The sequence below is a fragment of the Clarias gariepinus genome, chromosome 3 (genome assembly GCF_024256425.1).
Source record: "Clarias gariepinus isolate MV-2021 ecotype Netherlands chromosome 3, CGAR_prim_01v2, whole genome shotgun sequence".
Lineage (NCBI taxonomy): Eukaryota > Metazoa > Chordata > Actinopteri > Siluriformes > Clariidae > Clarias > Clarias gariepinus.
In genome coordinates, this window is record NC_071102.1 from 18,519,190 (window position 1) to 18,546,804 (window position 27,615).

The 27,615-nt window shown below is 37.1% G+C and overlaps 1 protein-coding gene across 3 annotated transcripts; it reads left to right on the forward strand.

Annotated features, from left to right (window-relative positions):
* The first annotated feature begins 195 nt into the window (after positions 1–195).
* On the forward strand, positions 196–26,913 carry LOC128518473 (uncharacterized). Of its 3 annotated transcripts, XM_053491600.1 has the most exons (58): positions 196–347; positions 531–622; positions 747–945; positions 1,024–1,137; positions 1,234–1,341; positions 3,275–3,363; positions 3,446–3,644; positions 3,766–3,879; positions 3,973–4,086; positions 4,182–4,270; positions 4,910–5,108; positions 5,232–5,345; positions 5,453–5,554; positions 5,634–5,722; positions 5,829–6,027; positions 6,107–6,220; positions 8,924–9,034; positions 9,152–9,240; positions 9,335–9,533; positions 9,624–9,737; positions 9,817–9,915; positions 10,002–10,090; positions 10,180–10,216; positions 10,299–10,400; positions 10,542–10,630; positions 10,730–10,766; positions 10,870–10,983; positions 13,116–13,204; positions 13,375–13,573; positions 13,662–13,775; positions 13,855–13,953; positions 14,143–14,231; positions 14,349–14,385; positions 14,494–14,607; positions 16,761–16,849; positions 17,019–17,217; positions 17,299–17,412; positions 17,492–17,590; positions 17,679–17,767; positions 17,879–17,915; positions 21,106–21,194; positions 21,303–21,339; positions 21,442–21,543; positions 21,740–21,828; positions 21,920–21,956; positions 22,097–22,210; positions 22,377–22,465; positions 22,651–22,849; positions 22,940–23,053; positions 23,204–23,293; positions 24,330–24,418; positions 24,510–24,693; positions 24,781–24,894; positions 25,018–25,131; positions 25,319–25,407; positions 25,545–25,743; positions 26,113–26,226; positions 26,376–26,913. In XM_053491600.1, the coding sequence occupies exons 1-58, from the start codon at positions 258–260 to the stop codon at positions 26,487–26,489; spliced, it is 6,450 nt and encodes a 2,149-aa protein (XP_053347575.1). In that variant the 5' UTR covers positions 196–257; the 3' UTR covers positions 26,490–26,913. The 3 variants fall into 3 exon arrangements, with proteins under 3 accessions (XP_053347575.1, XP_053347576.1, XP_053347577.1); XM_053491601.1 differs by lacking the exons at positions 10,870–10,983; positions 13,116–13,204; positions 13,375–13,573; ... (2 more) ...; positions 14,143–14,231; positions 14,349–14,385; XM_053491602.1 differs by lacking the exons at positions 10,002–10,090; positions 10,180–10,216; positions 10,299–10,400; ... (5 more) ...; positions 13,662–13,775; positions 13,855–13,953.
* The last annotated feature ends 702 nt before the right edge of the window (positions 26,914–27,615 follow it).

Genomic DNA, 27,615 nt, shown 5'->3' on the forward strand with positions numbered 1-27,615 from the left:
TGTTATAGGTGAAACATTTGCAAATGTCTTATTTCAGTTTAGACAGTTAATTGCCCGAGGACGAATAAGTTTAAAGTACTCTGGAACAGTTGTTAAATTAAAACTCCCTGGAGACAAAAGCAGTCCCACCCCGTCACTATAAAACTGATGATTCTCCATTCTATAGCGTATTATATTACAAACTCTACACCAACCTTATCCCAGTCTACACACAGGAGCACTTTGGATTCTGCATACTCGATTGTTTTTGGACAAACATGAGTTTTGTGAGATCAGTTGTTGCTGAAAGCAGCTGGTTCTGCTCGAACACCTGCTTCCACTCTGGACACCAGCAAATCTCCAACCCTGTAAGTTTATACGATGTGTGACTGAATCCTGATGTCGTATGCGATCACTGTTTTAATAGTCTTTCGTTCCATCTTACTATAAACAGTGTGCTTAAGCACTTTGCTTTTACTGCTAGTCTCTTCTATATAAAATAAATTTGTTGAATTTCATTGTAGAGTAATACCTTGTTGTTTGTGCTACAGATAATTCCCTATGTTGGGCCCATAATAACTGGTGGATTAAAACCAGGAACGGCTCTTTATGTCCAAGGGACGGTTCCTGATAATGCCAACCAGTATGAATTTTATTTCTCTTTTAAGTTCCACTAATACTCTCTATGTTTAATCCATGTTAGTCTATTTAACCTTTATTAGTTTTGAGTGTTTTTCTTGCACAGCTCACTCTTGCACTCTTTGCAGGTTTTCAATAAATTTCCAAACAGGTCAGAACAAATACGATGACATCGCTTTTCACTTCAACCCCTGGATTGGTCAATTTATATATTTAAACAGCTTCCAAAATGGAAACTGGGAGGTGAAGGAATGTGTTCCTGACGAGTCCTTCACCAGCGGAGCAGCCTTCAATATGTTCATTGTCATCAAGGCAGATGGTTATGAGGTGCGTTTTTATGATTTAATTAACTGATCATTTTTATCTTGTAAACAAAACACAGACTCATACAGTTTTCTTTTCCAGGTTTATGTGAATGACTTGAGATGCTACATGTTCCAGCACCGGATTCCTTTAGAGAAAGTTACTACACTTGGCATCTGTGGAGACGTTAATATTGATTTCTTTGGATTGTGTGAAGTAAGTAAACAGTTTTGTTACTTTAATGCATGTGGGTGGACGTTTAAGGTCATGCTGATTTACTAAGGAGTTTTGATATTTTCATTTTACCGTTAGAACTGGAGAAGACCATGTGTTACGGAACAAGCAATCACAAGCACTGTGAGCTCATTCGCTAACATGTTACCGACCCCTGCAGGAGTGTTACATCGAGTCATTCAGCCTGTGAGTAAAAAACAGCACATAATAGACATGGGTGTTGTATCAAATAACTTGTCGCATGAATAATTTGCCCATAATGCCCCTAGTTACAATATTTTAATGCAAAAGTTAGGCATTAAAAGAGTTTTCTTTTGTTTTCTTTAATTTCACACATACACAGATCAGCCACAGAAAAAACATTAAGCTCAGTATTGTGTACGTTCCCCTAGCACCGCTCTGTAGGGTGTGCAGTGGTGTCTGGCACCAGGATGTTGGCAGCGAATCTTTGGGGTGCTGTGGGGTGGGGCGGGGTCTCTGTGGGTTGGATTTGCTTGTCTGGTGAATCCCATGGGGCTGGGGGGATCTGTGAGGTTGGGAGGTGGAGTCAGGGACCTTGGGCTCGTTTGCAGCGAACTGTGGTGCACTGGGTGTTCTGGTGCCTTTCTATCATGACCAGCATTAAAAAAAATTCAGCTGATTTGTGCTGCATTGGCTTTTTATTTTTTATTTTTGGGACCAGATGGGTTGGACTTTAGTCCTTGCAGGCTTGGGTGAGCCTACCGCCTTTACAACAGCTTTTTGAAATGAAAGAAATTGGGGCTAAAAACATTTCTCTTGCTCCACCTTCTTCCTAATAATTTCCTATAACTTTCCAACTCTCTCTTTCTGTCTTTACAAAGTGACCAAATTGAAATTATTAATTAATAATTATACATTTAAATAATTATATCTTCCAAGTTTTATGTGTGTGTTAATTCTGGTTTGTTGCGCTTATAGCGGAACATAGGCAGGTTTGCATGCTGTTGAATTTTGTAGTCATTAATTAATGATTTGTGGATGTGGATTTCAGTGAGATTTTTAACTTTTTTGGACTAAGATGTTTTAAGGCGTCTTAAGAGGGTCTGATGTGGGGCTTTAAAAACCTATCTCAAATAGTTTTTGGAATGTTAATCTGTAGCACACGTAAGTCAGATTCAACTGTACTATAGCAGAACTGATTGCTTTATCCTTAATCCAAACACCTCCACTGTGTCTATTAAATATGATTTCACACCTGTAGACACCCCACTGTGAACTATTTAAGCTCACTCTTCAACTTACTGCTTAAGAGTGAGAAAAAGAGAGTGAGCGAGTAAGTCATTTCCCGACGCCTCTTTTATTCCTCCATAAACTTTAAACTATTTAAACCGGCTGTGAGACATTTGCAGTAAAGAATACAGCAGGACTGTGGAATGCACTATGTATGCTAAATATATTGTAACAGTCACCTGGGTAAAGCAGTTACTGAAGATAAAGGAATGATTAATAATTTACAAGTCATAGGTCTTTAGGTCCTCTAATAACAAGAAGTACAGTACGGTACCAGACACCAGTTTGGATTTATTTTCTACCTTCTGGAACAATACTGGATTTTTCTAAACTATTTAATAACACATATCATTTGGTAATTAGGAAACAACAACAGCAACTGCAACAACAGACAAGTGTTATTTTAAGACGTGAAGCTCAGCTGTAGATCTTACAAGAACAGTATTGTGTCAAGTGCGTTTGTAAAACCCATCAAGCTCCATGATGAAACTGTCCCTCATGAAGAGCCTCCCAGAAAAGCAAGAGCAAAACTGAGCTCTACTGCAGAGGAGAAGTTCATTTAGAGTCACCAGCCTCAGAAATCACCAATTAACAACCAGCACCTCAGATTAGAGCCGTTATGAAGCTTTACAGAGCAGAAATAGCAGATATACATCTCAATACAACTGTTCAAAGGAGATTAGTGTATATTTTGGATAAACGCCTTCAGTATTGTTTTACAGTGTAGAAATAAATAAAAATCAGGAACGGCCATTAAGTTAGGAGTGGTGTACAAACTTTAGATCACTAGTGTCTATGCGGCACAGATGTTACAGTGTTTGTGAAACACTGTTGTGTCATTATGTCCATATTGTTGTGCTTTCCCTAGGTACTTCCACATGTGGGTGAAATCAAGGAGAGGTTAAAACCAGAGATGGCTTTATTTTTCCAAGGAGCTCTCCCGGCACACCCCAAAGAGTATGTGATTGATTTACTGTTAGAGAAATGAAACTTAAAAATATGAAATTATAATGTTTTTGTATTGTTTTTTTAAACATAGGTTTGAGATAAATCTCCAAACGGGGCAGTCTGATAACGAAGACATTGCTTTCCACTTCAACCCTTGCATTGGGAGACACGTCTCTCTGAACAGCTTTAGAAATGGACAGTGGGAGACAGAGGAGTGTGTCTCTGATGAACTCTTCACCAAGGGAGCGGCCTTCTATATGTTTGTTGTCATCACTTCAGTGGGATATGAGGTTTGCTAGTTTGTATTTTCCTTAATTTTCACACAATATTATAATCATATAAAAATTAATAAAACTTAAGGAAACATAAAATCATTACCATTATTTAAATGCTTGTATCATGCCTGTGCAGGTTTATGTGAATGGCTTGCAGCTCTGTATGTTTAACCACCGCGTTCCTCTGGAGAATGTTTCAGCAGTTAGCATTTACGGAGACGTTGCCATACCCATCTACGGTTTCATTGATGTAATTAATGTCATTATTTTTTTGTTAACATCTTTAATCTGATAAAAGCACTTTGCTCGTTAAATATCTTTTTCTTTTCTCTTTTCCTTGCAGAACTGGAGCAAATCCTTCAACTTTAAGGACCTTTTAAGAATCACGGGCATGGGAAGCCCATTCTCAAGTGTGTTCCCCATCCTGGCAGAGGTTTTACATCCAGTCATCTGTCCTGTGAGTGAAATGGCATGTGCCAGTCTCCATGCTGGCTTTCTTGTTTTTACCGAAATGACTGAAAAACTAATTAGGCACGTTGTTCTGCTCCACAGGCGCTTCCGTATGTGGGTACAATCAGAGGAGGGATACGACCAGATATGGCTGTATTCTTTCAGGGCACTCTTCCTGCACATGCTAAAAAGTAAACTTTACCATTATTTTTACATTTAATATAGCAAATGTCATTATTAAGTACCATAACAAAAAATTTAAGTTTAGGAATCCAAATCCAGATTTCTTTCATGCACTATTTGCAGTACACTTTACAAGCCTAAATGCGTATAATATAGCCTTACATTAATATATTCAGAAATACATTCAGAGCCGAATCTTGCCATATTATTATTATTATTATTATTAAAATATATTAAAAATATAATATAATAACTATGAGGGCCAAAACATACCAATCGTTCATTATTTTTAATGGAAATTATGTTTACTCATGTCAATCCTGATATTGGTCCGATCATCTTTAGTCTAGACTCTAGTTTTTTGTCCTGGCACCTAGGTAGTGGTGATGTTTGTACAGTCGAGTCACTGGCAATATTTAAACGACATCTAAAAACCTTAAAAAATCTGTTTCATAGTTATTTGGGTTTAACCCCTTGCCAAAACTAAAACCCTTTACAGCAGTGTGTGACTGATGGCACTTCTAGTTAGTCACCTAATGAACCATTGTTCTTAAATTCCATAAATGTAAATATTGATTCAAGTCTCAAACTAAACTTATAAACCAATGAACAATTGAATGAATTAAATAACATTTTCCCCGTTGTAGGTTTGTAATTAATTTCCAAACGGGCCAGTCTGACACTGATGACATCGCGTTCCACTTTAACCCCCGCATCGGGCAGCATGTCTATCTGAACAGCTTCAGAAATGGACAGTGGGAGACGGAGGAAACAGCACCAGATAAACCCTTTACCAAAGGAGCTGCTTTCAATATGTTAGTCATCATCAATTCCACTGACTATGAGGTACATTTTTTTAACTAATTTGTATAATAATAATAATAATAATAATAGTAATAATAATAAAAATAAAAATAAAAAACCTAATCATACACACTGATGAAGAAAAAAATTGTCATGTTTCTGCAGGTTCATGTGAATGGCTTGCAACTCTGTACATTTAAGCACCGCATGGCTTTAGAGAACATTTCTGGACTTGCCATCTGTGGAGATATTTCAATCTTTTTCTATGGTTTCATCGATGTAAGAGTTTTGTAATCATATTGTTTTATTTTGTTCAGTGAAAATGTTTCTATCCAAACTGTCTATATATAATAAAATATTATGTTTCCCATGCTAATTGCCATCAGAACTGGAGCAAAATGGATCGATCCAATGTCACACGATGTACAAGCTCATTCTTAAAACAGTTATCTGTCCTGTCAGAGGTCTCGCATCCAGTCATCCAGCCTGTGAGTAAATGTGCAAAAACGTTTTTCTAAAATAAAAACACCATCTGCAAAAAATTGACTGTAACATTGCTCCCCCCAGGCACTACCCTATATAGGTAGCATTAAAAATGAGATAAGACCGGATATGGCTCTGCTGTTCCATGGTGCAGTGTCTGATCATGGCAAAAGGTAAGGACCTGATTTCCAGCTGCAACAGCCATGTAAAACTCAATTCAAGTGTTGTGATTTGAGCCCATCTGATGTTTTTATTTTTAATCTTTGATTTTATTCACAGCTTTGAGATAAATCTTCTAACAGGTGACTCTGATTCCGATGACGTTGCTTTTCACATCAGTCCTCAAACTGGTAAATCTGTGACCCTGAACAGCTTCATAAACGGCAGCTGGGAGACCGAGGAATATGCATCGAGCAATCCCTTCACCAAGGGCGCGCCCTTTCATCTGTTCTTGGTTATTCAGTCAGAGGGCTATCAGGTATGTTTCTTTCATTCAAAGCAGAAAATGAAAGACTTACAATCTTCAGTCATACATGACAACTATCCTGCTTCTCCAGGTCTGTGTGAACAGCGTGCAGCTCTGTACATTCAAACACCGAATTCCTTTGGAGAAGGTTTCTGCACTGAGCATTCGTGGAGATATTACCATAAACTACTTTGGTTTTGTTGAAGTAAGTAAAACTGTTTTCTATGCTCCCTAAAAGGGATTCTGAGTAGTTTAATCATTCTACACTGCATATATTAAAAAGGGTGGAAAAGCTGACAGCCATCTTTCTCTGCCCAGTAATTTACAATTATATAATTCCTCCAGTCATTACACATAATAATGTAATGTTGTGTACTTACTGTGTATAGTAACTTGTCTATAATTAATAATTAAGCAATGTCACACTCAAGGTGGTGCTGTTGTGCTAAATAAAAGCATGGCTATATTAGCAGGGTTCTAAATTGCATTATTATACGGTTCAGAACGACTTAGAAGTGATTAGTGCAGAGACGGCATGTTGTTTAAGACGCCATAACGTTATCAGATGTGTGTTCTTACTGAAAGTGCTTCTGTGACTGGTTGTGAATGTGGGTTATGTCAGGCAGCTGGTCTGATCTGTCTAAATTTAATCGTGGCATGGGTGTTGGTGCCAGATGTGCTGATTTAAATAGTTTGAGAATAGGTAATTTCCTGGGATTTTAACATACGCCTAACTTTAGAGTTGTTTACAAACATTATGAAAATAATATAAATTATCTGATCTTAGTATTAGGACATTACAACTTTAGATAAACAACAATATATAACTTTTTTTTCACTGTGCCATCATTTTGCTTTTACGAAAAAAAAGAGGCCTCCGACGACCATGTAGAGAATAAGTGCTATAGAGAATAAAAATATAGACTTGATTTCTAATATAAGCACAGCTGGTCCTGACCTTCCTGCAGCCCTTGGCAAAATCGGGCAAAAGGGGTCACTGTACCTGATTCGTCACCCATGTTTACCATTTACAATTGACACACAGTCACACCAGACACCCCAGTAATTCCATTGTCCTATACATTTACAATTTACAATTATAGGTAACAATAGTATTAATAATTATATCAGTATCAGGTGAAAATGCTATGTATACGATGGCTTGGCGGAATTCCTGATGGTCATTACTTACTGAGAGAGATGTGCATCCATACTGCTAAGCATGTCTGTGTAATCAACATTTTAAATGTAATGTTTAATGAATTGTCAGTGTAAATTTATTGCTGTATTTAAACCATGTATGTATGTAAATTTGTCATGTATTCTAGAGAGACCAGATAATCAGTGTCATTTTGCCCCTATGTGTGCCATTACACTCTTATGTGTCTGGACTCGTCTCCACAGAGTGCAGAACATAAGAGTGCACTGCAAACAAGCACATCAACTTAACCTTTCTGTTATTTAATGACATAAACCTTAGAAAGTGGAAAAGACAAGATCACATGATCCCTGCAAATTACTCTTACTCTTTACCTCCTCATACACACAGTTCCATTTGATTCTCTTATTGTGACACTTGCTTTGAGAACATGAGAAGACGGAACCTTTCACCATCTCTAGAATCCTGCGCACAATAAAGCATGAAGGGCTGTTCAGCTCTGAATTTAAGTCTTAGTCTATTGCTTATTGAAGGAGATAATTGGTCTTGTATGAATAGATGGAGATAAGAAGTCTTAACATTTGTGCACCAAGCAGGAATTACTGCCTCATTTACAGTGGGTTAAATAATTGTCAGTAAGTTTAATAAATAAATAGCAATCTTGGGCAGTGTGATTTTCAGTAAGTCATTTGCAGTCTCTTTTTACAGCAACTATGATTTATTTTCTACAGTGGAGCTTTGGATTGTGGGTAACTCAGTCTGCAAGTGTTTTGCAAGACGATCAAAATTTTGAAAATAAATTTTAACTAAATAAACGAGCGAGGTCTTGATATACGATTACTGTAGTACATATATGCTTTATCTGCAGAGCGTCACATGATCACAACTGAGCCAATGGTTCTTCTCTCTGTCGCGATGTGTGATTGTGTTAGTGCTAGTATAGTCAACATCCATGTGTGAGTGTACTGTTTATTTTAACATTGTGACCATGTGTGTGCATGTGTCTGTGTGTGTGTGTACACAAAGCATTTTTTTAAAGTGTATTGACTGTTCTTTACTAACTGTACTGCAACAACGGCTTTCGTAAAGAAAAAGATCAAAAAGGCGGGAGATCAATTTGGTTAACGACAAAAGAGCGTCACATTTCCGCGAAATTCTCAAAAGGAGGCAAAAGTGAGTGACATTATAGAGGTTCCTGTTAAAGACGTTTCCCGAAACAGCAGTGTTGTTAGTGTGTGTGTTTGTGTGCACGTGTGTGTGTCAAAGTTATCCTACACAGTAGCCCCTTCCCTCATCCTCTCCTCTCCCATCTTTCTTCAGCCACAGTTCTATTCAAAGGTAAAGTGCAGGTTAATTTGTTTTATATTTACTTAACATTTTGTATTTATTATTTTTATATGAATATTTTTGTGCTGTGAAACGAATCATTAGAGTTTCCATTATTTCTTAAGGGGGAAATTCACTTTGATATATGAGTGCTTTCATATACTGTACAAGCACGCTGCCGGAATGAATTATGTTCCAAGGTTTAACTGTATGTTTTTTCCTCAAAAAAGCCAAATACACTTCGGTAAATTTACAACGGCTTAAGATGTACACCACATTCTGGGCACATTCCTTGTATGGTTTGGTTTTAAATATTTCCATGTGATATTTGGTTGGACTAGTTGAAGTTGTTGAAAATAAGGATAGTTGTAGGCTATAACAGATTGCCTCACTAAAGTTTAATAGTGAAATTTTCCCCATTAGAGTTGGAGCTCATCCTCCGTGGCTAGGAAAATTAATGAAACTGCAGCTCAGTCAAGCATTTCTGGCCTGACACACATCCCATCAGAGATCTCTCATCCAGTCATCAACCCTGTGAGTGTGGTTATGTAGCACTGATAGATTTGGTAAAGATTGTACATCTTCTTGTCTAATTATTATCTATTTTTGTAAAAGAAATGTTCATATCATGCACTGTTTTGCTTTACACAGGAACTTCCATATGTGGGTGCATTCCAAGAAGGTTTAAGGACAGATACGGCTGTGTTTCTTCAAGGGGTTCTTCCTGCAGATGCCAACAAGTACTTATGCATAATATAATAAAGAGGATATGAACATTAAACTCAAACCTGTGCTCCACTGATCATGTGTTTTACACATTATACTTTTTCTTAGGTTTACAATAAATCTCCTGACGGGTGAGTCTGAAGGTGATGACATTGCTTTCCACATCAGCCCCCGGATTGGTGATATAGTCGCCCTAAACAGCTTTAGAAATGGGAGTTGGGAGACTGAGGAACAAGTCCCTGTCACAGCCTTTACAAAGGAAGCAGCCTTAAGTATGTTCATTGTCATCAACTCAGAGGGATATGAGGTGTGTTTCCTAAATCAGTAAGCAGACATGGACACAAATGGACACAAGTCTTATAATGGGCAAACAACAAATTGTACCCTGCTTCTACAGGTCTATGTGAACGACTCGCGACTCTGTACATTTAAACACCGCATTCCTTTAGTGAATGTTTCTGCACTTGGTATTTTTGGAGATGTTATCATCAACTACTTTGGACTTGTTGAAGTAAGTGAGCCATTGAATAATGATTTCCTCCACAGTTTGTTTGTTGAGTATGATGGAAATTCTTTAATGTGTTTATCAGAACTGGAGTGATTCCTCCATGGTTGTAAAAACGGATGAAACTAAAGACATGTTGGTGACAGATGTCCCATCAGAGATTTCACATCCAATCAGCAGCCCTGTGAGTTACACTGGAAATGCTGTACACATGACTGACACAAAATTTGTAGTTTTTTCTTTCTAGTTAAGCATTTTTGCTCTTCACAGGAACTTTTGCATGTAGATGCGATCCTAGAAGGAGAAAAGACAGACGAGACTGTAACAGTCCAAATGGCCCTTCATGCAGATACTAACACGTATGATTTCAATTTCCTACAAACTACAACCTAAAAATACTTATGAAAGTAACATTTAATATAATTTTAGTATAATAATTGTTTTTCAGGACAGTGAACTTTAAAACTATTCACAATCAAAGTGAAGTAAGTGCAGCACTTTTTACAGTTTTTACTAAAGGGACATGGGAGACTCTGAGGTACTTAACTGTTTTAAATTATCTGTCAGAATTGCAGTGAATCCTCCTTGGTTACGAAAATGAATGAAATCCAAGACATTGTAGACCTGACAGACGTCCCATTAGAGATTTCACATCCAGACAGCAGCACTGTGAGTTACACTGGAAATGCTGTACACATGACTAACACAAACTATTGTAGTTTTTTCTTTTTTCTGCTTACATCTGTTTTAAATTCATGCATCTTTTTACATAAAAACAGGATGCTAATGCTTACATTCTTCTCTTCACAGAAACTTTTGCAAGTAGATGCGATCACAGAAGGATCAAAGACAGACGAGACTGTAACCGTACAAATGGCCCTTCATGCGGATACTAACTCGTATGATTTCATTTTTCTACAAACTACAACTGAAAAAAAACATTTAGTGCGATATTAGCAAAAACAGTACTATCACAAACATGGCACCTTGTTTTGCAGGGCAGTGAACTTCAAAACTATTCATATTGAAAGTGAAGTAAGCACTTTTTATAGTTTTTACTAATGGGGAGATGGGAAATGAATTTCTGCACTCTGATTAACTTAACTGGAGAAAACAAATATTTGTATTTATCTGTCAGATCTGCAGTGAATCCTCCATGGTTACGCACATTAATGAAGTCCAAGACATGTCACTGACTGTTGGAAGCCTGATAGACGTCCCACCAGAGATTTCACATCCAGTCAGCAGCCCTGTGAGTTACACTGGAAATGCAGGACACATCACTGCCACAACCTTAGTCTTTATAAACTCATCATGAATGTAAATATCATGGTAATGTTGGGCTTGCAAATTTTTTTAACTGTTCATTAAATTCAGTCTGTCTAGCTAATGATTTAAGCTCTACATGAATTTAAGATCTACCTGAAAAGTTCTGATGTTCTCCTGCTGCATGATACCATCCACTGTGTGAAGTGCATCAGTTCCACAGGGCCAGAGTGTAATGCTCCCTTCACCATGCTGAACGGCTGTTACAGTGTCCTTGGAGATGAATGTCTCTCCTTTACCAAACATATGTCTGATCAGAACTTTACTTATGAAGGCTTCCTCTAGATGTCCATATAGCTGAGTCACTTGCAATCATTAAGCAACAACTAAAGCCCTATCTATTTCTTAGATATTTGGTTTAATTTCACACCCACCCCCCATGGAAAAAAACCTTTCCAACAGTGTGTGACTGATGATACTTAGTTAGCAACCTAGTAACCCAGTGTAAGGATCTATCCAATGAAGAAAACTTCAAAGCACTTTTGTAAATTGCTTTGGATAACGTCTGTCAAATGCCTAAATGTAAATGTAAAATGAAACAATTAACTTAAAGGGGTCATACGGTCCTACATGCACTTTTTTAAGCTGTTTGGACTGAAATGTGTGTTAGGAGAGTGTGTACACAACCACTCTACAATAATAAAGAGCCACCCAGTGATTTTCTTTTCATTTATTAAAATAAGATGCCCCTTCTGAATGCCTGTCGGTGTGACGCCACAGAGAGACAGAGGCTGCTCCTACTATAGTTGATTGACACTGGTGTTTTAGCAAAGACCCGCCCCGAGTGAGAAGAAGCTGTCGGCCATTGTTTTTCGACGCTGGAGCAAAATGTCGCCCAAGCGAGTGTGGTGTACAGTTGTTGGGTGTAATAGCGAACACAGCAGTCGTCATTCACTACCGACATCTGAGCCGCTGAGGACGCAGTGGCTGAATTTTGTTTTTGAAGCAAAAACTTTGTGTTCCTGCTTCATCTTCACCAGGCTCGATGAGTGTAATTTCTTTTTCTATAAATCTTTGCAGATCGCCTTTTCTAATAATCACGAGGAATGCGTTGTGTAAGTTAACTTACACTCTCATAGAACATGGTTATGTCGTCTTCTCTATGTACATCCGTCTCTATATAATTCCTAATCGCACGTTTATAATAAACAATGCGAGGTGATTGTCTAGTTGCAAACTGTGTACATAGTCGGAAAACTATATTATGCTTACCTTTGTAACGCTAGATGGTTTATAAGGGTGTCTGTTAATGATTAAGAAGTCATGTAAACACATCGCGTTCGTATCTCTCTCAGTACGCTACTTACCCTGTGTTAGCTTCTCCTTTTTTTTTTTCGTTGCTCACGGCAGCGTAACAGCCCATTAATTCATGCCCATGCATTTGATGAGAAAGACAAACGAGTCGATGCATGTCCATTCTTTTAATTTCTGCGTTGTCAGGCGATATTACAAACTTACGGGTGGGTTCCGTACTTAAATCAAACCAAAAACTACTTAAGAAAACAGGCTCAGGCTCTATATTCCAGCTTATCTCACATTTTCGCGTTTTCGCACTTTGGACTGCAATACCCACAAAGCATTTCCCACACTGGACTACACTCCCGTGGCTATACTCCACATGTGTTGTGAAGACACGCCCCACAGAACTGGGGGGCGGGCTCAGCAGAGATCATAAGCATTTAAAGGAGCATGTACTGAAATAGGTTGCTGAGAACAGAGCTAGTTTCCACCAGGTAAAAGTAGTGTTTTTTTTTTACACAACCATTGAGAATTTTTTATTAAATATATTACAAACTTTTCATTAGGACCCTAAAGAATCATATTAACATTTAATGAAAAATGGGACTGGATGACCCCTTTAATATAATTGTTTTTTTTAATCACTAACCACAAGTTCAAAGAACTCAATAAAAGTCTAAAGTTGGTGTAACATTCATACTGTATTGATGTTGAGTGTTTGTAATCTTCTGAACATACAGTAACTCTTTACATTGATTTTTAGTTAGTAACTCTTTACCTGCAAGACAACCTGTTGTGCATTTTTTTTGTTCCTCACAGAAACTTCCATATGCAGGCGAGATTCCAGGAGGATTAAGGACAGATATGGCAGTAGTCTTTCAAGGAACTCTTCCAGCGGATGCCAAAGAGTATGATTTCATGTTTCTGCCAGTTGTGGAATTTAAAGTTAACTAGGGGAATTACATCTAAGAGGGACATAGGCAATAAAAATTTTATCATGAACATGACATTTTTGGTTCACCATGGAACATACGTTTCAGAATTTTTTTTTTCTTGTAATACATTTCTTTTTTCTTAGGTTTACAATAAATCTCCTGACGGGTGATTCTGAAGGTGATGACATTGCTTTCCACATCAGCCCCCGGATTGGTGATATAGTCGCCCTAAACAGCTTTAGAAATGGGAGTTGGGAGACTGAGGAACAAGTCTCTGTCACAGCCTTTACTAAGGAAGCAGCCTTGAGTATGTTCATTGTCATCAACTTAGAGGGATATGAGGTTTGTTTCCTAAATCAGTAAGCAAACATGGACACAAATACCAAAGTCTTATAATGGACAAACACCAAATTGTACCCTGCTTCTACAGGTCTATGTGAACAACTCGCGACTCTGTACATTTAAACACCGCATTCCTTTAATGAATGTTTCTGCACTTGGTGTTTTTGGAGATGTTATCATCAACTACTTTGGACTTGTTGAAGTAAGTGAGCCATTGAATAATGATTTCCTCCACAGTTTGTTTGTTGAGTATGATAGAAATTCTTTAATGTGTTTATCAGAACTGGAGTGATTCCTCCATGGTTGTGAAAATAGATGAAACTCAAGACATGTTGGTGACAGACGTCCCATCAGAGATTTCACATCGAATCAGCAGCCCTGTGAGTTACACTGGAAATTCTTTATACATGACTGACACAAACTATTGTAGTTCTTTCTTTTTTGATAAAGCATTTTGTACACAAACATTTACCACTTACAGCTTTATTTAAATTTATACATCTTTAATTGTATTGGTGCCACTTTACCTGAAAGCAGGCAACCGAATGCTTACATTTTGCTTTTCACAGGAACTTTTGCATGTAGATGCGATCTTAGAAGGCCCAAAGACAAACGAGACTATACCCGTCCAAATGGCCCTTCATGCAGATACTAACACGTACGATTTAAATTTTCTACAAACTACAACTACAACCTAAAAAAACTCAGGAAAGTAACATTTAGTGCGATATTAGCAAAAACAGTATTATCACAAATATGGGACTTTGTTTTACAGGGCAGTGAACTTCAAAACTATTCACATTGAAAGTGAAGTAAGTGCAGCACTTTTTATAGTTTTTACTAATGGGGAGATGGGAGATGAACTTCTGCACTCTGATTAACTTTACTGGAGAAAACAAATATTTGTATTTATCTGTCAGGTCTGCAGTGAATCCTCCATGGTTACGAACATTAATGAAGTCCAAGACATGTCACTGACTGTTGGGAGCCTGATTGACGTCCCATTAGAGATTTCACATCCAGTCAACAGCCCTGTGAGTTACACTGGAAATGCAGGACACATCACTGCCACAACAGGCCCTTTGGACCTAAAGTTTTTTTTTTTTTTTTTTTTTTTTTTACAGAAATGTATTTCCTATAAAACATACTAATACAAACTATTTGAGTAGGTGGTGGTGATGGGGGGGGGGGGGGGGGATTTAAACTGAATCCAAAACTGTACCGTCAGTCAGTGGAGGGAATACAGGAACATATAGAGCTCAAACAGCGGCTTTCAGTTCTATAGCCTTTGAAGTCCTTAGGGCACATTACATTAACCCGCTTGCATGCCACTCTTCCATGTTTGCTCTGAAGACCTCCAAGATCTCTAGCTACACTCCCTGCTTTGGTATTAAAACACAGGAATAGCTCAAGATCCATTAATGATAACAAGTCACCAGCTGTGCTCATTCCTGCTGCCCGCTTCTTCGCGCACCCGCGGGAGGCCACCTACTTAGTGAGTCTACAGAGTGAGAAAGGAGTGACAAAGATTTAGCTACACACCCATCACAGGTACACATTGTGACCCTGAAACTAATAAAAGCGTCAATGGCTTTCTTCAGGTCTGTAAGAGTTGAGTGGCATCTGCATGACAACAGTAAGAAAAGCTGTGCAAGGATATGACCTCTACAAGAGATCGAATATGAGGGAGAACAGAAGAGGACCAAGTACTGAGCCTTGTGCAATGCCAGTGAAGAGTGTGCATGCAGCAGATTTTGATCCCCTCTATTTCTATTTGATCCTCTCTACTAATAACTTCTAGGTAGGAGGCAAATCATTGCCATGCTGTTCCACAGATTCCAAAGATCATGCATAGATAAGATAGTCTTGTGGTTTATCGTGTCAGACACTGCTGTGAAGTCCAGTAGGATGAGGATAGATGACATTTTGGCCATCTAGCAGCATGGAGTTTCTCAGTGATGGACAGAATGAGAATTTCTGTGGAATGTGCCACTTTGAGGAGCTAGTGTGTTAGATAGAATAATAGAAGATGCTATTGCTATATGCTGTGGAACTTGCAAGGATCATGAGCAGAAGGTTCTATCTTTTCCCTGTAGACTAAGAGCTTTTAGCAGAAGTCACTTCACATTAGAATTTAGACAGGAGAACACAGTAAGAAACAAGATCTGCATCAAGGTGTGATTTTTTTTTTTCCTCCTTTTCTCTGCAGTTCTTAATTCTCATGGATTGCTGTGCAGCTGCATTCGATAACCATCTACAGGCTTCTGGAAGAATTCTGATTTAGAATTAAAATTGAGTGTTCAATTAAATTTGTTGGTTCTCTCGCACAGACCCAACTTTTAAGTGTGATCCACAAATTTATGATTAGGTTAAGGCTCTAAAAGGTAAAAGTTAGCCTGTTTATCCATTTCACAACCAGCTTGACATGAAATTGAGTCATTGTCCTGTGGTAACACAGAATTTATCTTGATGAGTTGAGGCTCTGCTAAAGAGTTTCGGGGTTCTCCTGCTTTATGATTCCATCCACTTTTTGGAAATGCATCAGTTCACTTGGCAGCACAACAGTCTTTTTGTGTTAAATGGCCGTCCATACAAATCAAATTCCTCTCAGCTAAAGTGGACAGTTTGGGCTTTCTCCAGACCTTGGCAAAGTGGCTCCACCTTTAAATGACTATTTCATACATACAAAAAAGTTTGAGCTGATTTTGTAGTTTTTTAGTAGTTTAAAAGAGACTAAGAGAGATGTTCCTAATGTGTGTAAATCTACCATCCTCTTCCCCAGTTCTGCACAGAGCTCCTTGGACTTTTCCACTGTGTGTTGGTCAATACAACGAGTGTGCTCTTTCTTTCTCTGTCTTTCCGTCGCTCTCAGACACACACACACATTTCTATATTACATTTTAAAAATATATTTTAATTTTTTTTATATTTATATTAATAATCTAAATTAGTGCACGTTTAACTTTGACCATGTTTTTATATAAAAATGTATCCAAAATTCTTGGTTTCCCTCAATTAAAGATTTATTTTATACAATCATTCTGCCCTAGAGAACCACAAGTTCAATAAAAGCCCAATTTTGGTACGACATTCAGTGTATGTCCATTTCTAACAGCAATTTAAAATATTGGTCTTCAGTTGGTAACTCTTTACCTAACAGAACCCATTTTGTATTTTTATGTTACAGGAACTTCCATATGTAGGTGAGATCCCAGGAGGACTAAAGACAGATATGGCAGTAGTGTTTCACGCTGTTCTTCCAGCAGATGCCAAAGAGTATGATTTCATGTTTCTGTCAGTTGCTGAACTTAAAACAAGTTAATGGAAATTACATCTAAGAGGGTGAAAAAGTTGTGACCATGAACATGACATTTTTTGGTGTTGCCCTGAACTTTTAAAACTTTGGTTTGAATCCAACTTTAAAAAAAAAAATTTTTCTTCTCAGGTTTACAATAAATCTCCTGACGGGTGAGTCTGAAGGTGATGACATCGCTTTCCACATCAGCCCCCGGATTGGTAATATAGTCGCCCTAAACAGCTTTAGAAATGGGAGTTGGGAGACTGAGGAACAAGTCCCTGTCACAGCCTTTACAAAGGAAGCAGCCTTAAGTATGTTCATTGTCATCAACTCAGAGGGATATGAGGTGTGTTTCCTAAATCAGTAAGCAGACATGGACACAAAGTCTTATAATGGACAAACACCAAATTGTACCCTGCTTCTACAGGTCTATGTGAATGACTCGCGACTCTGTACATTTAAACACCGCATTCCTTTAGTGAATGTTTCTGCACTTGGTATTTTTGGAGATGTTATCATCAACTACTTTGGACTTGTTGAAGTAAGTGAGCCATTGAATAATGATTTCCTAGACAGTTTGTTTGATAAATATGATAGAAATTCTTTAATGTGTTTATCAGAACTGGAGTGATTCCTCCATGGTTGTAAAAACGGATGAAACTAAAGACATGTTGGTGACAGACGTCCCATCAGAGATTTCACATCCAATCAGCAGCCCTGTGAGTTACACTGGAAATGCTGTTCACATGACTGACATAAACTATTGTAGTCTTTTCTTTTCTAGTAAAGCACTTTTGCTCTTCACAGGAACTTTTGCATGTAGATGCGATCCTAGAAGAAGAAAAGACAGACGAGACTGTAACTGTCCAAATGGCCCTTCATGCAGATACTAACTCGTATGATTTCAATTTTCTACAAACTACAACTGAAAAATACTCAAGAACATAACATTTAGTGCGATATTAGCAAAAACAGTACTATCACAAACATGGCACTTTGTTTTGCAGGGCAGTGAACTTCAAAACTATTCATACTGAAAGTGAAGTAAGTGCAGCACTTTTTATAGTTTTTACTAATGGGGAGATGGGAGATGAATTTCTTTTTGCAGAATAATTGCAGAATTATTTGGTAATGAGTTGAAGACCATCTCCACATGGGTTACTCCTACAACTGCAGCATGCTCGAGGAGTTGTCAGGAGACAAGCGCATTTGAGAGCAGATGGTTAACCAGACTGGAGCATTGCAATAGAATGGATAAAACATTACTGTCATAAATGTCCACGTTGACAAAAAATTATTTGGAGCAATCAGGAAATTTATCCATTCCATATCCAGGCAATATGCAGTTTGATGATCAAGTTTGGTGAATATAGTTCCCATTGGAGGAGTTTGAATGCTAAAGTTATAATTGGAAGACCTATCTGTTCTTCACTGTGATGTTGTTTGGACCCCAATAGTTGATATGAGGATGTAGCGGCTGATCAGAGATGGAGGTCAAATAATCCCAGCTGCGAGAGAATCATTTATGTATTTATCCCTTTCCTGTTTTGTCTGGATCTGACAGTAAGTAAAACCTGCCCTAAGGGGAAGTGTAACGAGGCACCAGGTTGACTGAACAATCACAGGTAGTGCTCCCTGTTACCAGCAGCCCAGCTTTTTTTAAGACCTCACTACAACTACAGTGGGTACGGAGAGTATTCAGACCAAAAGTCTTCGCCTCACTGTGCATGCAGATGCGCTCACACCTGCCTGCTGCCATTCCTGAGCAAGCTCTGCACTGGTGGCACTCCGATCCCGCAGCTGAATCCTCTTTAGGAGACGATCCTGGCGCTTGCTGGACTTTCTTGGACGCCCTGAAGCCTTCTTAACAATAATTTAACCTCTTTCCTTGAAGTTCTTGATGATCCTATAAATTGTTGATTTAGGTGCAATTTTAGTAGCCACAATATTCTTGCCTGTGAAGCCATTTTTATGCAACACAATGATGGCTGCACACGTTTCTTGGCAGGTCACCATGTTTAACAATGGAAGAACAATGATTTCAAGCTTTACCCTCTTTTTAACATGTCAAGTCTGCCATTCTAACCCAATCAGCCTGACATAATGATCTCCAGCCTTGTGCTCGTCAACATTCTCATCTGAGTTAACAAGACGATTACTGAAATGATCTCAGCAGGTCCTTTAATGGCAGCAATGAAATGCAGTGGAAAGGTTTTGCTCCAGTGGAAAGGACTATGCAATTCATCTGATCACTCTTCATAACATTCTGGAGTATATGCAAATTGCTATTATAAAAACTTAAGCAGCAACTTTTCCAATTTCCAATATTGCTATTATAAAACTTTTGGCCACAACTGTAGTTCTTTTAACAGTGGACATTGTCACAGAGCAGCTTTATAAAGATAAACATTCTGGATATAAACTGAAAAAAATATAGATTTTTAGCTTTATCAGTTTGACTTTCATAAGCGTGCCGGAGGGGACAGTGGCATGAAAATATTCTGAGACAGGATGTGGAAGAACCCTCCAGGGCAACCAGACTCAACGGGCAACCCGTTCTTGTTTATCCTTGTTTAGGTTTTACCAAATCGTGCAACTCTAAATAAATCCTTTCTATAAACTCATTTTGTAAAGAGAACTGGAAAATTTAAGTTTACATAAAGACCATTTTGTTGAGGTTACTAACTGTTTACTGATGTAACCTCGGTATAAAACTGCTGATGGCAGTTTCAGTCCTTATACTATTTAAATGATTGCAGGCACAAGACATCACATCCAGTGCACAGCCACCATCCTGAATATTAAGTGGAACTGTTCTCAGTTATCACATCTTTAGGGAGACCACACGGGATTTCCTCAGCAGAATATTTAGAATGAATCAGGCAGGCTTGGACAGCAAAAGTGGTCAGGATCACTGGTACTGACAGAGAGAGAGAGAGAAAGAGAGAGAAAGAGATGGGTGCTGCGTTGTGAAGCTTATTTATGCTTTTGACATCTAAACAGTAAGGCATTACTGTAGGCCAAACCAGAGGTGACAAAAGCAAATTTCTTTGCATCATGTAGTGACAACATATTCCTTTTTTGGTGATATTTCTAAGAAAAAGAATGCTATTCTTCTAATAATATCTACATGAGCTTCAAATTAAAGACTGGAATCAATAACCACCCCAAGGTCTTTTACTGTCGTGCATTATAGAACAGAAAGGCCATCCAGAGTTACAGTGTAAGAATTACTTACTTCTAACTACTTGTGGTCCTAGAACCAGAATTCATGATGTCTTGTCAGGATTAAGCAGAAGGAAGTTAATTAGCATCTAGTCTCTCATGTCCATCACACATTATAAACAAGCTTTGCTGAGACATATAACTGTGTGTCATCAACATACAGTAACAGTGGAAACTGATTTTTGATTCTGTAAAGCTGCTTTCCGACAATGACCATGGTAAAAAGCACCATATAAATAAAGTTGAATTCAATTGAAACTAATATCATGACTAAGAATTACTTTGCCCAGAGGAAGCACTTAGCTGTGCCACAAAGCCCCTGCCTGTGAGTAGTGAGATGATGTAAGGTCTAAAGCAAATGCCAAAGCCAGCAAAATATTCAAAGCGCACTGGCTTAGAAAATCTCAACAAACACTAGGTTTACCAGCACAGCGTTCAGAAGGAGTAAGTCATGGTTTAAGACCTGAGTGGGATCAAATGGCTGGGTAGACGTGGCATTGGGTTCAGTGACTTGAGGATTATACAAGTGTTCTGTACTTAAATTAGAAAACAAAAAGATTTTTTTTCTACTAAAGATTTATTCTGCTCCAGAAAAACAGCAGTGGAGAGAAATCAATAAAAACTCATAAATAAAAAACAACAACAACACAAACTCCATTTTTAAGATGAGCGTAGGTAAACTTCTGACCTCGGTTGTATACCTTGACGTTTGGACTTGTTGTAGTAAGTGAGCTATTGAATAATGATTTCCTAGACAGCCTTATGAATATAAAATAAATACTTTGATGTGATTTGATGATGTCACATACAGTCAGCAGCTCTGTGAGTTAGCTTAGGAATGCTGTACACATGACTGGCAATCTACTGTAGTTCTTTCTTCTTTGAGCACACACAAACATTTACCACCTGAGAAGAAAAACATCTGTTTTAAATTCATACATCATCAATTGATTTAGTGCCACTTTATCTAAAAGCAGGAGACCTAATGCTCATATTCTTCTTTTCACAGGAACTTTTTCAAGTAGATGCAATTGTAGAAGGACCAAAGACAGACGAGACTGTAAACGTCCAAATGGCCCTTCATGCAGATACTAACACGTATGATTTCATTTTTCTACAACCAAAAAATACTCAAGAACTAATATCGCATGTAGTGTTATATTAGCAAAAACAGTATTATCACAAAGATGGCACTTTGTTTTGCAGGGCAGTGAACTTCAAAACTATTCACATTGAAAGTGAAGTAAGTGAAGCACTTTTTTACATGGGGAGAAGGAAGTTGAACTTTGGCAATTTGATCAATTTAACTGGAAAAAAACATTTGATATTTTAATTTATCTGTCAGATCTGCAGTGAATTCTCCTTGGTTATGAAAATGAATGAAATCCAAGATATTGTAGACCTGACAGACGTCCCATCAGAGATTCCACATCCAGACAGCAGCCCTGTGAGTTACACTGGAAATGCTGTACACATGACTGACACAAACTGTTGTAGTTTTTTCTTTTTGATGAAGCATTAGGTACACAAACATTTACTATTTACATTTGTTTTAAATTTATACATATTTTATACACACTAATTGTATTAGTGCCACTTTACCTAAAAGCAGGATGCTAATGCTCAGATTCTTCTCTTCACAGGAACTTTTGCATATAGATGCGATCGTAGAAGGACCAAAGACAGACGAGACTGTAACCGTTCAAATGGCCCTTCATGCAGATTCTAACAAGTATAACAACTTGAAACTATGCAAGAAAGTTACATTCAATGTGATCAAAAAAATATTTACATTATCACAAACATGGCACTTTGTTTTGCAGGGCATTGAACTTTAAAACTGTTCACACTGAAAGTGAAGTAAGTGCCGCATTTTTTATTTTTATTATTATTATTATTATTATTATTTTTTTTTTTTACAGTTTTTACTAATAGGACATGGAAGAGGAATTTCTGCACTCTTATCAACTTAACATTTTATGTTTTTATTTATCTGTCAGATCTGCAGTGAATCCTTCATGGTTACAAACATTAATGAAGTCCAAGACATGTCACTGACTGTTGGGAGCCTGATTGACGTCCCATTAGAGATTTCACATTCAGTCAGCAGCCCTGTGAGTTACACTGGAAATGCAGGACACATCACTGCCACAACCTTTCAGACCTAAAGTCTTTGTTTTTAAAAAATAAAAGATTATTTGCTATATATTAAGTATAATACGTAACTCTTATAAGAAGGAAGCAATAAGAAGAAAATATATATTTTTTTGTTTCTCACAGGAACTTCCATATGTAGGTGAGATTCCAGGAGGATTAAAGACAGATATGGCAGTAGTGTTTCACGGGGCTCTTCCGGCAGATGCCAAAGAGTATGATTTCATGTTTTTGTCAGTTGCTGAACTTAAAACAAAATAATTATGGAATTTACATCTAAGAGAGACAAAAGCAATAAAAATCTATGATCATGAACATGACATTTTTTTGGTGTTGCCCTGAACTTTTAAAACATTCACAGTGAATCCAACGTTTTGTTTTGTTTTTCTCTTCTTTTTAGGTTTACAATAAATCTCCTGACGGGTGAGTCTGAAGGTGATGACATCGCTTTCCACATCAGCCCCCGGATTGGTGATATAGTCGCCCTAAACAGCTTTAGAAATGGGAGTTGGGAGACTGAGGAACAAGTCTCTGTCACGGCCTTTACAAAGGAAGCAGCCTTGAGTATGTTCATTGTCATCAACTCAGAGGGATATGAGGTGTGTTGCCTAAATCAGTAAGCAGACATGGACACAAAAGGACACAAGTCTTATAATGGACAAACACCAAATTGTACCCTGCTTCTACAGGTCTATGTGAATGACTCGCGACTCTGTACATTTAAACACCGCATTCCTTTAGTGAATGTTTCTGCACTTGGTATTTTTGGAGATGTTATCATCAACTACTTTGGACTTGTTGAAGTGAGTAAAACTTTTGTATTATTATTATTATTATTATTATTATTATTTTTAGGAGGAGGAGTCCTTGTGATTTTAAGAATATTTGGGGAGGCTTTATTTAAAAGTTAAATCATTTACACATGATGTTCAATAATTTTGTTTTATTATCAGAACTGGAGCAGATCTTCCTTGGCGTTGGAAAACAATGAAATTAAAGAAATGACGAGCACTTCACTGACGCTGGTGACATCAGAGGAACTTGTGAGTTTAGCAAAACCAGCTCTTGACCTGAATTTAATTATTTTCTCAAATGTCACACATTATACTCCTTTACTCCATTATACTTTAACTAACTACAGTAGTTAGCATGGATTTCAGCATTCCTTAAAATGTTTCTTTTTTATCATTCAACTGAAAACACTATTTGCATCATGCATGCTGCAATGCTAGTTAGCTAATGTTTAGCTGATGTTTACTGAGCTAGCAATCTGCACCTTGCTAATGTAGATGGGTAGTTGTAGTTCATCCTGTTGAACACAATGTTGCATTTTACTTTCAACATGAAACATACAGTAGATCCAATTTACTATGTTATAATGATACTAACCATCTTGCTAGTGTGGTGTTACATTTTAAATTTGATGAATGACCTGCTAGTTCTGTCCATCTACACTCTGGTTTATTTACAGAAGTAGGAATAATATAAGGGCTAAGCCAATTACCCAAGTAAACACTAGTAAAATACCTTGCACTAGAGAGTGAGTAAGTGAGTGAGTGAGAGGGAAACATTGAGAATGTTAGAGTGCAAATGAATGTACACTCTAATAACCACTTGCAATAGATTGGGTGATACTGAAAACCATATGCAATGCTGTACTGTAGTATATACAGTAGTTATCATAATAAGGTTGGTCGTGAGTACAGCATAATTGCAGGTCTATGTGTAAATTACTCTTTCTCCCCCTTGTGACATCATAACGAGGAACAATCTGAGCACCACTTTTGAGGACAATGTTCTACATATATTTCAAATAAAAAAAGAAGTATGTGTTTTTTCTTATAATATCTGTGTAAAAATACACTGGAGATCCAAAAAGGATGAAAAATGTTATGATGTTAGCTATGTTATGTTACCTTTAAGAAACCTTTAAATGATGCAGCTAGTAATGGAATAAATAATAAATCTAAACAATTTATTAACAAATGATAAATAATCAACATAAAAATTGTATCTAACAAGGCATATATTTCATCAATTATCTAAAGTTTAAATTACAGTACATGACTTTCTCCCCAGGTGCTTCCATTCGTGGGGTCCATCCCGGGTGGGATCAGAGCAGATATGGCTGTACTGTTTTATGGAACAATTTTTGCAGATTCTAATGAGTAAGGTGTTCTCTAACTAAGAAATTATGAACGTGGCACTTTTATTTTTTTTTGGTCAGTATTTCATTGTTCTGTTTTTTTTCCTTCTCAGGTTTGAAATCAATTTCCAAACACCCCAGTCCTCTGATGATATCGCTTTTAGCATCAATCCCCAAATCGTCCGTTTCCTGGTGCTGAGCAGCCTCAGAAAAGGCAGCTGGGACAGTAAAGATTTTGCTTCTGACAAAGAAGCAGCCTTCAATATGGTTATTGTCATCAAATTAGAGGGGTATGAGGTGGGTTTTCTAAATTATTATGCAAACTATCAAATAAATAAACCCAAATAATTAAGTAACAAAAAATGCCTTCAAAACTTTCCTCAGGTCTATGTGAATGGCCTGCAATATTGTACATTCAAGCACCACGCTCCTTTAGAGACCATTACCTCACTTGGCATACGTGGAGACGTGTTCATCAATTTTATTGGTTTTATTGCTGTAAGCCACACACATTCCATTATTTACTTTTTTTTTTTATTTACTGTTTCATTTTTATTGAGGCATTATTATAAAGGCATTATTTTATAGTGATCAAAAACATTTTAATCATTTGATTATCAGAACTGGAGTAACTCTTCCACGGTTATGGAAAATATTAAAATCACAGGCATGGAAAGATCATGCTGGAGACCATTAGCAGTCCCATCCGAGCTTTCACACCCTGTCAGCAACCCTGTGAGTTAAAAAGCACATACACTGGATATAAATGCCATAGATGTGTATACTAACTTTTATTTGAAATACCAGGTAATTATAATTCTATTAACACATAACAATAACAATAACATGTAGTAATAATAATAATAATAATAATTTTCTTTCTCGAAAACACCACCTGATTCTTCACTTTACTTTACTGTAGGTCCTTCCTTACGTAGGAGCGATCCCAGGAAAGACCAGCCCAGACATGGCTGTCTTGTTCCAAGGTGCTCTTCCTGCAGATGCCAATGAGTATGCCATCATTTAACTACAATAAAATTTAGAATAAATCGTCTATACAGTGTAAATTGTCTGATCTAAAATCAAGAACAAAAGATGGAATTTTCAGTGTTCCTTTTTTTTTTCCTCCCTAATCTTTTACTCAACAGTTTCACAATAAATTTTAAAGCTGGCGAGTCTGATGGTGATGACATAGCTTTTCACATTCGCCCCCAGCTTGGCCATCATGTGGCATTAAACAGCTTCAGAAATGGAAGTTGGGAGAGTGAGGAATCTGTCTCTGTCAAACCCTTTACCAGGGGAGCGTCCTTTAACATGTTCGTTGTCATTAAATCAGACTGCTTTGAGGTGTGTACATTAAATGAATTTCACATTTAAAGCAATGTGGAAAAGCACATTTTGCCAAACAAACCAAAAAAAACAACATTGTGTTCCATCAAATTGAAGTAGAAATGCTTTCATTAACTTCCTGAAATATCATATTGGGTCAGGAGCTAGTTTTACTACACAACAGTATATTTTTATTTTATTTGTATAGCGCCTTTAACAATTTACATTGTCACAAAGCAGCTTTACACAATCAAAAAAATTAAGTTTGTATGAAATGTGAATGTGTATGAATCTAAATGATATGATTGAATGAAATATCATCTTATCATATCATCTTTCATTTTTCTAACTTTAAAAGTCCAACACTAATTTGCTGTGTCTGTACAGATCTACGTGAACGGCTTGGAGCTTTGCACATTCAAACATCGCGTTCCTATAGAAAACATTTCTACACTTGCTATTTGTGGAGATGTTTCCATCAATTTCATTGGTTTTATTGAGGCAAGTTGCAGGTTTTCTTTTATTTTTTGTTAAATTATGTGTTTATGAAAGTTTATTTAAAAAGAAATCACAATTAATTAATTAGGAATTTAATATATTGGTTCATAAAGTATATTATGTGGTCATGTATTATTCTTTTTTTTTATCAGACTTGGAGCACATTTTCCTTCATCATCGAAAACAATGAACTCACAGGCATGCGGAGCTCATCCCAGAGATGTTCATCCCATCAAATGATCATACCATCATCTGAAGATTTTTAATTCAAAAATTGTCATGGACGTTTTCTTGTTTTTCTGGTTTGTATTTTGCAGTAGTCCTTTGCATGATCATTATATGGACAAGCATGTTTACTTTTTTTTTTATTCCACCTTTAAATTGTTATTAGTATTAGAATTCGAGTTGTTTTTTTTCATAAAACAATTCATTTATATATTAGAAATAGAAGTAAAACTTTACATTATATTTCCCTTATATAACATTATTTACTGCACTCATTATCATTATCAAACCATAAATGTGTTAACATTAAATTAACATGTGTTAGTAAACCATATTATTAAAGTAATAAAGGGAACATTTACTGTACCTGCATTACTTTGTGTTTCTCCTACTGATGACTAAAATAAGTCTGCATAAATTAGCAACAGTTAAATTACATAGCATATGTTGAGAATTAATTTAACCAATATGGTGAATTATTGTTATGTTCTACACATACTATATAAAAATAACTGAACTTTTTGTTCAGCCTCACATCCTATTTTCAAAAATATTTTAGATAAAATCATAATGGATAGTATTAATACTGCTTCATACAAGTGTTAATTATTTGGTTATTATTCTTATAAAATATTGTTATAGTCATTAAGTTCTTCCAGTGTCTTGCATTCGAACATGTCCAAAAAAGCATAGATCAAGCCAGACAAAACTACTTCCTTACAAGTTGTACAAGTTCTTATGACGTCACACAATTTTTTTGCAGATGTACAGTAGTGAGAACGTCGTTCAGTGTGACTTGGGGTTATGACATTAACAATTTATGGACTGGCAGTTTCAGGAATGTTAATACACTAAGATTGTGTGTAACACGGTTTGCGAGTGTTTTGCAAGACGAGCAAAGATTTTTAATACATTTGACTTAGAAAACAAACAAGTCTTGGTTTACGAGTACAGAGTATCATGTATCACGCATAGGCTTCTTGCTTTGACGCCGAGCGTCACGTGATCACAACTGAGCCAACAGTTTTTCTCTCCCTTGCGCTGCGGAATTGTGTTCAGTAATCGTCTCCCCTTCTGGGTCTTAGTGCGCGCCTCTCACTGGTATAATCTACATCCGTGCACGCGTGTACTGTTTACTATAACACTGTGACCACATGTGTGTGTAAA